At 36.5% G+C, this 13,299-nt stretch overlaps 1 protein-coding gene across 2 annotated transcripts in view; it reads left to right on the top strand.

Annotated features, from left to right (window-relative positions):
- The window catches only part of waca (WW domain containing adaptor with coiled-coil a), a 29,552-nt gene extending 16,480 nt beyond the window's left edge, over positions 1-13,072 (top strand). Inside the window, exons 7-13 of one of the 2 annotated variants that reach the window (XM_051124215.1) lie at positions 2,063-2,314; positions 6,811-6,933; positions 9,920-10,068; positions 10,148-10,263; positions 10,531-10,771; positions 12,234-12,361; positions 12,456-13,072. In XM_051124215.1, the coding sequence (XP_050980172.1) occupies positions 2,063-2,314; positions 6,811-6,933; positions 9,920-10,068; positions 10,148-10,263; positions 10,531-10,771; positions 12,234-12,361; positions 12,456-12,525 (1,079 nt within the window). In that variant the 3' untranslated portion in view covers positions 12,526-13,072. Of the gene's footprint in view, positions 1-2,062; positions 2,315-6,810; positions 6,934-9,919; positions 10,069-10,147; positions 10,264-10,527; positions 10,772-12,233; positions 12,362-12,455 lie in introns of both variants that reach the window. The other variant, XM_051124214.1, reaches the window with a different exon arrangement.
- The last annotated feature ends 227 nt before the right edge of the window (positions 13,073-13,299 follow it).

Below are 13,299 nucleotides of genomic sequence, written 5' to 3'. Positions count from 1 at the left end.
ACCGGGTTGACAATGGGATGTGTTTTAGGATTGAATTTTGTGGATCTGCTTGCTGTCAAATTGAGATTTTATGTACAATGCAGGCTGAAGAGGCATTCTAGGGCTGTCAAGATTTCTTGATTCTATTTGAGTTGGGGATATGTGATATGGCTGCTTATTTTTTCCCAAGTCAACTTGAAAATGTAACTACAACATGATTCAAGTAACTTTCCCTCTAGTTAAAGAAAATTCTAATCCAAGTGCACCACACATAAAGTTGTCAACATGATGGAAATGTTAAAGGGGTCATTGGATACTAAGTGGAAGACTAAGAGAAGATGCATGAACTACAACTACATCTTGTACAAACTTGTCTTATACATATTATTTGTTCAGAAATAATATGAGGAAAAAGCTTTTTTAAAAAAAGTCACCATGATGCAAACATGAAATATCAGACACACACAGTAGTAGTTTTTCACAGGTTTTTCATTGGATTGCGCTGTTTTTCCATTGTTTATTCTATGTAAACATGGACGCTTTTGACTGTTGCACTCGCATCTCATGCAGCATCTAATGCATGAAACGGCATTATAAAAATGCAGTGCTCAAGTTAAAAGAAGTTCACTCTCTCCCATCTTCTTGCATGTTTTCCTATCCCACTGCTTGCGTCGCATCTTTGTCAATGCAAAAGCACATTCTGTGTGAATGGCGCCTAGCCTTATGAGCACGTCACGCATGAGTGGTTAATCACCTGCGTTGACATGTGGCTGGATCGTTCTTTCTCTTTACTGTCATCGTTGACATTGTCAAAGTGTCTAATTCTAACGTTTGGTAATATTTCTATTCAAAATCGCGATTCCTTGATTTCTAAAAAAAATAAAATTGTGGCAAAACATTAAATACGAATTAATCAATAAAATGGAAAACTCACCCAGCCCTAGTCAGGGTTCCCATGGGTCCTTGAAAATTTGTGAATCTGAAAAAAAAAAAAATAAGGCCCTGGAAAATTTTCGAAAATAAACATTCATAGATACAGTCCTTGAAAGTGCTTGAATTTATTTTGTGCAAGAAGTTTTCTGGAAAAAATTCCATATTATTTCTTCCGGTCTGCTAATGCATTATTTCGTTAACACTTCGTGGCCTATGCATACTAGCTTGCTTGATTTACGTTAGTTACACGCATTTACGCCTTACTTTAAGTATTTTCCACGTGAGGTACTTTTTGTTGTACGTTGACGTGACGTTTACACACGCATAAAACTACTACAGTGGTACCTCAACGTTTCACAGGCACACCGTAAAAATAGGCTGTGAAGTTCGAATAAAATGCTTATTTTGCATAGTTGTTTGACAATTATTCATTGCTATTGTATATGTATTTTAAGTCATTTTAAAGGCTAGATCTATTTTAATTACCACAAAACAATTACTTGATTAATTAGCAGAATAACCAACAATTATTTAGTTAATGAAATAATAGGGGTTATGCGCAGCATACTTCCGTATTCTGCTAAACAGGTCTCGTTGCTTATGGTTCACGGGTTTTGCGTATGCCGCATTAAATATGAAGCTGTTTTACTTAAGATGCCTTCAAAGTAGACACAAAGATGATTATAACCTATGTCCATAACATATGTAGATTGATGTATAAAATTGTATTTATATTTATATTTTTATATTGTAATGTTTATATTTTCTAGTTATTTTTTTTTCCTTTTGCTAACATTTATAAATGAAGATCGAATAAAGCATCAGCAATAAAAACAGCAAGCTAGTTTAACTGATTACCTTAAGTCCGTTGATATCACAATTATTTAATATGGCTGTTAATACGTTCTCCGACAAGTGGTAGGAATGAGACTGGTTTTCCGGGTTTGGTCAGGTGACGTTTGACGTATACCCTATTGTTAGTGACAACCCTGTTCACAACAAAATCGCTAATCATAACTACAAAATTAGTAGTTTTGCGACACACAGAAGAACTTTTAGATTTTTGTTTTCCAGCTGATGAATGATAAATACGTTAACACCCAATTAAAATTCAACTGGCTTTTTTTCTGTCGTTTTACCCTCTAAACAGAGTCTTCGATTGCCACAGAGAAGCCTTCCTCACTCACACCCTCCTCTTCCTCTGCTGCTGTGTCTGGCTTAAGCGTGGCCAACTCATCCAGCAGCGCTTCTGGCTCTACAGTCCCGGTTTCTCCGGTGATGCAGTCTCCGGCCCCGCCCACTCTTCTCCAAGACCCTTCCCTCTTACGCCAGCTCCTCCCCGCTCTGCAAACGGCCCTGCAGCTAAACAACGCCAGTGTAGACATGGCCAAGATCAATGAAGGTAAGTGTATTGAATCTTAGGGAATAGAGACATTCACGGACATTTTTCCTTATTCGCAACATTGCGGGGACAGTCTAACTCGAAGAACCTAAGGTTAAATCTTTGCTTACTGTACTGTGGTGATGGCGATTACATGTTTGGACTACTACACCACTGTAAGTTCAATGTTGTGTGTTAGCAAGCATACGTTTTGCAGCTTTATTCTAGTTGGATATTTTGTACCACTCAAGTGGGTGTATAATTGCTTGTTATATACTTGTGCATGCTGGGCTTGCGTCAGCTTTTCCACTCTTATCTTCACATCTCAGGGATGAATCATAGTTCTGCTGCTTCCTGAACATGGCCTGTGTGAATTGCCATTTGTGAGCGTGTCATTGCTTCTCACTTTCCATGATTGGTCCTATTTGCAATCTGTGATGCGCAGTTATAAACTGATCCTCCTAGCCAGAACTTGGGTGAACGAGAAGTGCCATCCAGAAAGTCTGAATGGAGTTTGGCCAGTCTGCATATGGCAGATGTGTGTAAGCTGTGAAAGGCAAAAGTTTGCATGAACAAGTGCCAAGGCTGCTCATCATTCTTCAAATGCATGGATATTGGATTTAAACTAGTTGTAGGGAATGATTCCTCTAGTTTAAGCTGTGGTAAAGTGCTTTGCTTGAAGCTGTTTGGGTTATAGGTAGATTATGAATGTGGTCTCAATAATCACACCATTTGTGATTGAAATTGTGATGTATTGACTAACCTAGATTTTGAACACAAAAAAATGCTATTGGAAATGTTAAATGCGCTACTGTTTAAAAGTTTAGTGTAGGGCTGGGCGATTAAAAACGATAACTGTAATTATCGCAACAGTTATCAATTAAATAAGTTCGATAAATGTTTCATATAATGTTTATGTGCCAAAAGTGGAACAAAACAATGCTACTCATTTGAACAGCGCCACACAGACAATTTATCCGCACAGCGAATTTCACATTATTGTTAATGTAGACATGTTTTAAATGTATTAAGGACGTAATGGAATATAATTACAGTATGTTTTGTGATTAAGCTATAGCGTTTGTGCATTGTGTTTTTCATACATTTACATTTTTACCATGGTATTGAGGTGCTATTATGTGGTTTTAATTGTGGTTATCATGATCTAAACGTATGCTACTATGGAACACCAATAGTTAATTTTAATAAAACTTAAACAGTATATTTAAATTTCACCATTTTTGCAATTTTTACAGAATTTACATCTGCATCCTGACTCAAGCTACTGTCGAATGTGCATTTCTAAAAGACCCGAAAAAGTAATATTATTAATATTACAGCCTGCACTGCAAACTGCACTGCTGAAGATACACAACATCAAAGTCAGGCAACACAAACCTGTTTTCATGATTTGAAACAATATCACTCATTAGAACATGCAGAAACTAATTAATTTTGCATTTTAAAATATGTTTTGTTAAGTGTAAAAATTCAAGTGTTTGTCATGTTCTGACCATAAGGAATAGTTTACAACCACAAATAACAGTCTGGTTTCTACAACTTTCACTCTAGGGCCAGTTGCATAAACTTAGAACTAGTCTGAACAACTAGCAGTTAGTTAAGGGATAATTAGTCTTATTTTTTGGATTCAACTTAAGGCCCCCATAAACTTATTTGATGTCACTTTGAACAAAATCAGGCCGAAACCAAATTAATTTTGAGTTCGTTTCGGCAGTTCAAAACAGCTCACCAAAGTTAACTTTTTAGTGGAGTTCGTTTTGGCTCCTAAACACCTTTGAGCTATCATTGGTCCGTGGTGATTATGCAGTCGGTCGGTTTTTTTTTTTTTTTTTTTTTTTTCCCAGTTTGTTTCTCATTCAACAGAGGTCAGTCAGGAGAACAGCATCACTAGCAACTAGCAACATGAACACACAAGAGTGTCAAATATCTGAGCTGGTATAAATGTATCCACACCTGTATGATCGCTCATGGAGAGACTTTAAAGATTCAGATAAAGCATTTAATTCCTAAAAAGAAAATGGCAACGAAGCTTGATGTCGACGATCCGGAGTTATGCAAAAAGCGACGTAGAGAAACATCTGAGACAAGTTTTCCAAAGACACGAAAAGAATGAAAGGAAAGAGTAAACATATAAGGTAGCAAGTACCAAATACATGTTTCAAATAAATGTTGCACCATACTGCTGCTGCTGTTGCTGTTCTTTCAATAAGGTATATAATAAATAAAATGCCCAAAGAACATACAATAATAAACCTTTAATTTGATCTAAATCAAAATATGACATCGCATAAAATATAAAAACGTTTAATAATTTACCCAGATTAATAGAATAAATGAACTAATAAAATAAAGTAACAAACAGGTTTGTGTAATTAAGATGACTCCAGTGTTGTTGTGTTTTTGTTTTTTTGTTTTTTTCTTCTCACATCATGCTAAAGTTTTTAGACTATGAGCCATTCACTGCAGCGTGGGGTTGTCGGAATGTTTTTAAAACGGTATACCTTCGCTCAGCCCTTTCTAACTTCTTTTTGCCCGCAAACGAAGAACGAAAACAAATTCTGTTTGAAGTGTATCAGGGCCTTTTTTTTATGTAAATAAATTAACAAAAATAATGACCAGCCTTAAAGAAAAAAATTAGCTATCTTTTAAGACTAGTCTTAAACTTTTATGCAGCCTTTATACTTAATAATAATAAAAATAATAATAATAATAAAGATTTGACTGATATGAAAAATTTTTTGATCATTTTTTGACTATATCGCTAGGGTTGGGTATCGAAAATCAATTCAGATTCTAGAATCAGATACTTAAGGTCAGGAATCAGATACTTCTTGTGAAATTAATATTTTGATTCCGGCTATCGATTCCTATGTGTGGTTCTTTTATTTTTTTCATCTGTGAGGACCCGGCCTACATGTGATTTTAGTTGTCTTTTTTTTTCTTTTTTTTTTTTTTTTTTCTCCAGAATCGTAAGAAAACCACAACTTCCATTTTTACAAACAGCTCTTAAGTAAATTTAGTTTTTGTGTAGCCTGTTGATTTTTGTTCATGGTGTTCAGCTGCAACTAAATGTTTAGCAAAATAGAAACAGAATAAATATGCTTGATATCATCTTTTATTCACATTGGAATCGAAACTTGGAATCAAACAATACCCGACCCTACATATCCAAGCCCTAGTTAAGCATAAGATTAATTTAATTTTTTCCTGAAACCTTAATTGATTAAAAAGTGACAGTAAAAACTTTTACATGGTTACAGAAAATCTATTTGAAAAAAAAAATGCTGTTTGAATGTTATTCATCCAAGAATCCTGAAATAAAGTTTCACACACACAAAAAATTCTTGAGTACCAAATCAGCATATTAGAATGATTTCTGAAGAGTCATGTGACAGTAAAGACTAGAGTAATGGCTGCTGAAAATGTAGCTTTTGCGTTGGAGTGATTACAATAACATTACAATAAGAAAAGTTCTTTCAAATTATAGTAATAACAGTATTTCACTTTTTTTTTTTTAACTGTATTATTGATCAAAAAAAGCAGTCTTGTTGAGCATAAAAGACTTCTCAGAAACAAAAGAAATTAAAACGGTAGTGACTCCAAACATTTAGATAGTGGTATGGATGTGTAAATGTGACCATTGAGATTTGTAATTCATCTGAAAGTTTTCTGTTGATGTATGGTTTGTTAGGATGGGACAATATTTGGTCGAGATACAGCTGTTTGAAAATCTGGAATCTGAGGGTGCAAAAAAATCGAAATATTGAGAAAATCACAAGTTATCTAAATGAAGTTTTTAGCAGTGCATATTGCTAACTAAAAATTAAGTTTTGATAGTTACGGTAGGAAATTTACAAAATATCTTCAAGGAACATGATCTTTACTTGATATCCTAATGATTTTTGGCATAAATGAAAAATCAATAATTTTGACACATACAATGTATTGTTGGCTATTGCTACAAATATACCTGTGCTACTTATGACTGGTTTTGTGGTCCAGGGTCACAAATAAGTTTGTAACTGTAAATTATTTCTCAGATTTTTTCAAGTATTTTTAAATTAACAGTCTCTATAAGAATAAACTGTTATTTAGATGCAGTTTTTTGACAGGTAATTAAGATGTGCAAAATCAGCTGAACAAGTAGTTGACTAATTGGTCTTAAGGAAGGCTTGTTTAATTGGTCTAATTTCTAATAGGATGTAACAGAGATATGTTGGTGGGACAGTCACACAGAGTTGACGGGATGAACTTGGACTCAACTTTTCAGAACCTTGCAGATTCTCTAACTGCGTGCTAAGAATAAAAAGACAAGCACCTAATGTGAGCTAAGCATTTAGTAAACAAGTGGTTGTTTTTTTCCCCCGCAGACGCATTTTAACTCTCTGAATGCTTTCAAGTGTTAGGTTTTTTGTTTTTGTCTTTTTGACTGCTTCCTGTCTTCATCTTTTGTCTTTGCTTTCTTGCTTCATTCTGTGTTCTCTGTGTCTCTGTAGTTCTCACGGCTGCAGTAACTCAGGCTTCGCTGCAGTCCATGCTCCATAAGATCCTGACTGCTGGTCCGTCTGCCTTCAACATCACAACTCTGCTCTCCCAGGCTACTCAACTGTCCAGCCAAGGTACATACACACACTCTGCTGTCTCTCTCATACTACCTTTTACTTCCAAGCTGCCGTTTTTTTTTTTTTTTTTTTTTTTTTTTTTAATTTTTTTTTAATGATTATTTGTGCTACAGTGTCATCCAAATTAAATGTCTGACACATGTGGTTTTAAGGTTGGCTCTCTTTTGTGACCTGATCTTGAACTTCAAAACTTGAGCTTGTGGTTTTGATTTGTTTTTGGCGTAAGATGTTGTTGCTTGTGTTGCCGACTCATGTCGGCTGTGGGATTCTGAGTCAGCTTCCTTGAGTTAGCAGATGGGGTTTGGTAGCTTAGCAAGGATCTCACACACACACACACAGGCTTGGCTGCTGCTGTCTGAACAGATAATGGTAAGCCACGTGGGCCTCAAAAATGATTTTTGGTTTTAAGTAGCTTTGTGTATGGATTTGTCATGCAACATCTGCTATTTGGCAATATCAAAATTGTTTAATTACATGTTCACAATAATGATAAATATATCATAACCAGTAGCTTTTATGTAATACTTGGCAAGATTTTGACACATTTGTGTAGTTGACCTTTCAAGCACAGTAATCCTTGAAGGAGAACTCAATTTGGCTGTGTACAGAAAGCTTTCTTTTCCCCTCTGAATATCAAGACAGTGTTTTCCACAGGATTTTTTGAGACTGTGGTGGGTGTATCCCAGACCATCAAGATCTAAGAAAAATGTGTGTATTTTAACGGTAAATGCACCAGTTTTGTGCACTTTGAGAGCAAAATTAATACCTTCTTTTCAGTCACCAAATTAAACGATAAAAAAAAAATGTTGATTTTTACCTCAAAATTAGAATGGACTCGATCCTCTTTAGTTGTGATCATTTCTTAGTCCAAGTTACATTTACACTGCTGTTTTTAGAAAGCAAAACAATTTTAATTAAATAATTGATATATTAATGGGGAAACGCTGCAAGGTTACTAGGAAATTAATAGGAAAACCTCCAAGCATACCTCGTACTGTGCTGCGTTGATAAATTTACATACTTCAGTATAAATTATATAACATAGCCTGTCGAATGACACTTTATGTTGTTTCCATAGTGAATTTTATATAAAATGATAGTCCTTTGAAAATCTATAGTCCTTTGTAGCAGAAATATGAAGAGTTAAAATATAGGCAACATAACTATTCTTACTAATGCACATGAAAGTAAGATGCATACAAGGCTTTCATATTTTTTGCCTATATATATATGTATATATATGAATATATATGTATATATATATGTATATGTATGTGTGTGTGTGTGTGTGTGTGTGTGTCAAAAATGAGATAATGATACCGAGTGAATGCTCCTGACACACTTTTACTTCAAACTTGCTAAATTCCAGCCTCAGCCCAATCAGAAGTACCAGTACTTACATAGAAACCTATACAAAGTAGCCAGAAAGAAATGCTAATTTTAAAGAAATACATCAGATGGATATATATGAAAGCAATAGATCAGAGTGTGCCTCTTAACCTGTTAATGGCCACAGTGTGTCCAGTTCACTTCCAGAATGAAAATTTCCTGATAATTTGCTGATTAATTTGTGTACTTTCTGACCACAAATGCGCTCGTCTTGCACTAGCTCTGCAGTGTGATTACGCAATGTGTGAAGATATGCATTGGAAAAGTTGCATGCAGTTAGTTGTTGTTGTTGTTGTTGGTTTTTTTTATAAAGGATGTTTGACTTTTTTTGCACATTAGCTTTGAAAACACTGGTTTGGTACTACGTAGTGAGTGCATGAGGTCGAGCTAATGCAAGATGAGCGTTTGTGGTTGAAGTATATCAATTTGTATTTTTCTTAGAAAATAACTAATTGTTTTAGATGAGACCCTTATTCCTCGACTGGGATCATGTAGATCCCATTAAAACTGCAATTTGGACCTTTAAACCATTTACCACTATTGAAGTCTACTAAATGGAGAAAAATGCTGGAATGTTTTCTTCAAAAACCTTAATTTGTTTTTTACTGAAATAGAAAGACATGAACATCTTGGATGACATAGGGTGAGTAAATTACCAGGAAATCTTTATTCTGAAAGTGAGCGTTTTTTTTTTTTTTTTTTTTTTTTGTTATAGCTGAAGTGTTAAAAAAAATAAATAAATCAGTGTAACTGAGTGTGTGCACTGAATAAGTTTGTAGCCAGGTTCTCATTAAGTCAGGTACTCAGGCTGTGTGTACATTGAGGATGCATTTGAAAATGACATTTTTGTTTCAAAAAGCTCTCCATCCACACTAGAGTTTTCAAGCATTTTTCAACAATTTCTCATCCACACTCAAATGTCAGAAAATGCTAAATTCGCATGAATGTACATGTGTAAAACCTCTCAAAAGATCACTGAGATGATACAGACAGAACGGCATAAGTTTTCACACATTTCTTCTATTTTCGGTTCTTCCAGTGGCATACATGACTCTTACTAAGAACCTTTTTAGGCACTTTTTAGTGTGCCTAAAAGCATATGCCATCATTCCGTCAACATCATGCATCCACAGTGCCGATAGGAGAGTGTGTGTGTATATTTATTTTATTTTATTTTATTTTTTTTAACAGGTGAGGGTGCAAAAGAAAGTCAGTTTGCAGATTATGAGTAGTTTTATTAGCGTATCTGTAGAATTGGTGAATGTTCAATTGCTCAACCCGAGCCCTTGTTGGATGTCAGTGTTCCAATCTTATTTTGGTCTTTTTTTTATTTAATATATTTTCAGTTTTAATTTTAGGTTGTTGGTTTTTTTTCTTTTATGTAATTTTACTTTTGACATTTATTAGTTTATTTAGATTTTGTATCTGCTTTATTACAATGAACAATGTATAAATGGTTTTAGTTAACAGTTACGCAAACTGTAGATTGAAATCAGAGCCAGAACATCGTTTGTTAACCAAGTTACATGGCTGATTAGTTTAGACATCTCTTGATCTTATCTCGGTCTTCTCATTCTTTTGTCCTGTGGAGTAGCCCAGCAGTCCAGCCAGTCTCCGATGTCTCTGACATCAGACGCTTCTTCTCCTCGGTCGTACGTGTCTCCTAGAATCAGCACACCACAGACCAACACAGCTTCCCTCAAACCGCCCCTCAGCACCACGCCAGTCTCCTCACAGACCAAGGTATACTGCTGACAAATGAGATGACAGATGTCACAAATGAAAGCATGGCTTTGTAACACTTTCTCCCTGTCTTTCTCAGATGAACGCTATGACAGTTAAGTCCAGTTCCCTCCCTCCACCATCGTCCCAGCAGTCCCTCCCCACAGACAAACATCACGACAACGGCAACTCTCCACGGACGCTGCAGAGACAGAGGTGACATGGAAATTACTTTGTAAATTAAACGTGCATAATAAAGTTTGCCCACTGTATGCCTCAGCAGCCATACTTGTAGCTTCAAGTGGCTTGATTTGGGGTGTTTGACTGCCATCTTCTGGCTGTTTATGATATTGCTGATTTTGTTTTAGAATCACATTAATGTATTTGTAAGAACTGATGCAGACTGAGTAGTTGTGCATAAAAAGCAGTAGTTTTTTAAATCAGAAAGACATTGACCCATCCACTGTTTGTGATATGCAGCAGTCAGAGAAGTCCGTCTCCAAGTCCAAACCACATGGGCAGCAACAGCAGCAGTAATAATGGTGGTGGTGGTGGTGGTCAAGGACCAGGTGTAGTCAGCGGAGCAATGCCCCCGGGCTCAGTACCTGCTGGCACAGCTCCAGGCAGAGCAACATGTTCCTTTACACCCACGCTGGCCGCACACTTCAACGAGAACCTCATCAAACATGTGCAAGGGTGGCCCGCGGAGCATGTGGAGAAACAGGTATGGAAACATGAATGTGGTGATGTTGTGGCAGGTTTTTTTTGATTGTTTGTTTGTTTTTGTCTGTGTGTGAAAGAGAAAATAATTCATACTTTTATTTAGCAAGTATGCAATAGATTGATCAAAACGTGTGATCGCAAAATCTCAAAAGTAAAAGAAAAAAAAAGCAAGCGCTTTCAGTCGCCAGAAAACGATGGCAGAAAACGCATGTGGTTCGCTTTAATTATTTTACAAAAGCACAACATTTCGTTGTTGTGAGTGCGCACTGTAAACAGTAACAGAGCATTTTAAGAGCAAGTGACCACACCGGCACCACCATGTGTCAAGCAGCGAGTGTACTACTGTGCAGCTTCCACACTCCACACACACTTGAATAGCGCACATTTTTCTAGGTTAACTTTAGAATGAGGGCCATGGAAAGTTGCTACTACTAACATATTTCAGATGAAAAGCCATATTTGAGGTTGATGAATGATAGGTGAGCATTTGGATGTACTGTATTACCACATAGACCAGCCATTAACGATCTGTCTGTCACTTTTGGTCGACTTTGGTTTGACTTTTGGTCGACCCTCTTCTTATTGACTATTAAGGGGCAGCTCTAGAAATAGTAGAATGTTATTACTTGATTCATTTCAGGGTTTGTACAACATTTTGAGAGAGAAATCCAAGCACTTTTAAATGACTTTCAAGCATTTCACACTATTTCCAGCACTTTAAAACTCTAAAATGATCCAATTTGAATGTTATTTTTAATGAGATGACCAAATATGCTTTGTGGTAAATAAATACTTGTGTAAAATTACAAAAATACATCTAATCACCATTATGACCAGTAGAAGGCAGCAGAGGAGCACATATTGGCTTATTAGTCATTCATTTCTACTTTTTGCTTAATATTTTAAAATAAAGTCATAGAAACGATCAGAACATCAAGAAATCAGATTTTGTCAGCGCTTTACCCTTTTTTTTTTTTTTTTTTTTTTGGTGTATGAAGTAAGTTTTAAGTGCCTCAATTTGCGAGTAAATCACACAATCACTGAAGCTGTCGGTCAGTTGTGTATAATACTATAGAGGAATAATGAAACATTTAATATAAGTGGAATATATACATTTTCTGTATAAAAATTTGATTTTGCACATGAGCTGTTTTGGTACGCTTCCCAAATCAAGCTTAGTGCTTTACTGTCAAATCTGTATAAACATGAAATAAATAAGAAATTAACACGTAATATTATTAGTAACTGCACTTATTAATGCAAAACAATAGTAATTTTATAATTAAATGACCTGTTTTTCAAACTATTTTTAAACTCCCAGCATTACCAAACCTGCTCCTGGTGCCACCATCTGTAGAACTTAGTGACGCTGGTGCCACTGCTCTCAAATGTTAGAACTGCAGCAAAGAACATCTGTATTCAGAGCTCCAGACTAACAATTCACATACTGCTTTCCCATCCAGGCTTCGCGGTTACGTGAAGAGGCTCACACCATGGGCAGCATCTACATGTCAGAGAACTGCACAGAGCTGAAGAACCTGCGCTCACTGGTGCGAGTGTGCGAGATTCAGGCCACATTGCGCGAGCAGAGGTAAGCACATTTCACTTGAAATACCAAAGCATGTGCATGTGACTCATTAGCATGCGAATGTACTAACTTGCTCTACCTTTGCTTTTTCCGACAGGATACTGTTTTTGAGACAACAAATTAAAGAACTTGAAAAGTTGAAGAATCAAAATTCCTTCATGGTTTGAGGAACTCTGGGTTTGCGATGTGGTCTTGAAACAGGAGGAGAGAGGGGTAGGTGAATGAGTGGGCGAAACCCATTTCATGCGTGCGGAACCCTGGAGAACCAAAGTTCTGTTGCGTTCTGCTCTGGGCCCAGTCTTACATTAAACGAGCTGCAGCGAGGTCTTGCTTGGACCGAGGGTGGGTGGGGGGAGGGGAGAGGGGGGCGGAGAGGTTTTCGGAGGAGCCGCCCTCGCCCCGTCCCCTGTACTTGTAGATTATTTGTAGATGTTATTTCCATGTTGTAAATATATTTTGTAGATGAAGCCATGGGAAGCCATGCCTATCAAAGCTTTTGACATCCAAACGTTAAACTAATCAGCACCAAGGCAGACTGGGATCTCAAGTGCCCTCATTGCCACCATATGTAGAACTCTTCTTGACTGCAGATTTTTAAATGACATGATTAAAAAAACAAAAACAAAACAAAAAGGAAAAAAAATATACAAATGCTCTTCAGATATACGATCGGTGAACCATTGCCTTGAGCATGTACCAGACCTGCATGGAAAAGGTGGACTAGTCGACCGGGACATTTATCGAGGACGATGACGTACACACTTTTTGTCTTCTCACAACTGTGCACACGTATCCACCGGTTCATTCTTCTCTCGCTACATATGAAAAATGGTAGTAATGCTACATGGTTATTTGGTTAGTTTACTTGTTTCTTTCTCTGGTTGCACTATAATGGTTTCATTCCCTCACCCCATGCCTTTTGAGGGGGTTTACATCCTGTT

The sequence above is a fragment of the Labeo rohita genome, chromosome 12 (genome assembly GCF_022985175.1).
Source record: "Labeo rohita strain BAU-BD-2019 chromosome 12, IGBB_LRoh.1.0, whole genome shotgun sequence".
NCBI lineage: Eukaryota > Metazoa > Chordata > Actinopteri > Cypriniformes > Cyprinidae > Labeo > Labeo rohita.
The sequence above is the reverse complement of the archived record's forward strand: the minus strand, read 5'-3'. Positions and strand labels throughout refer to the sequence as shown.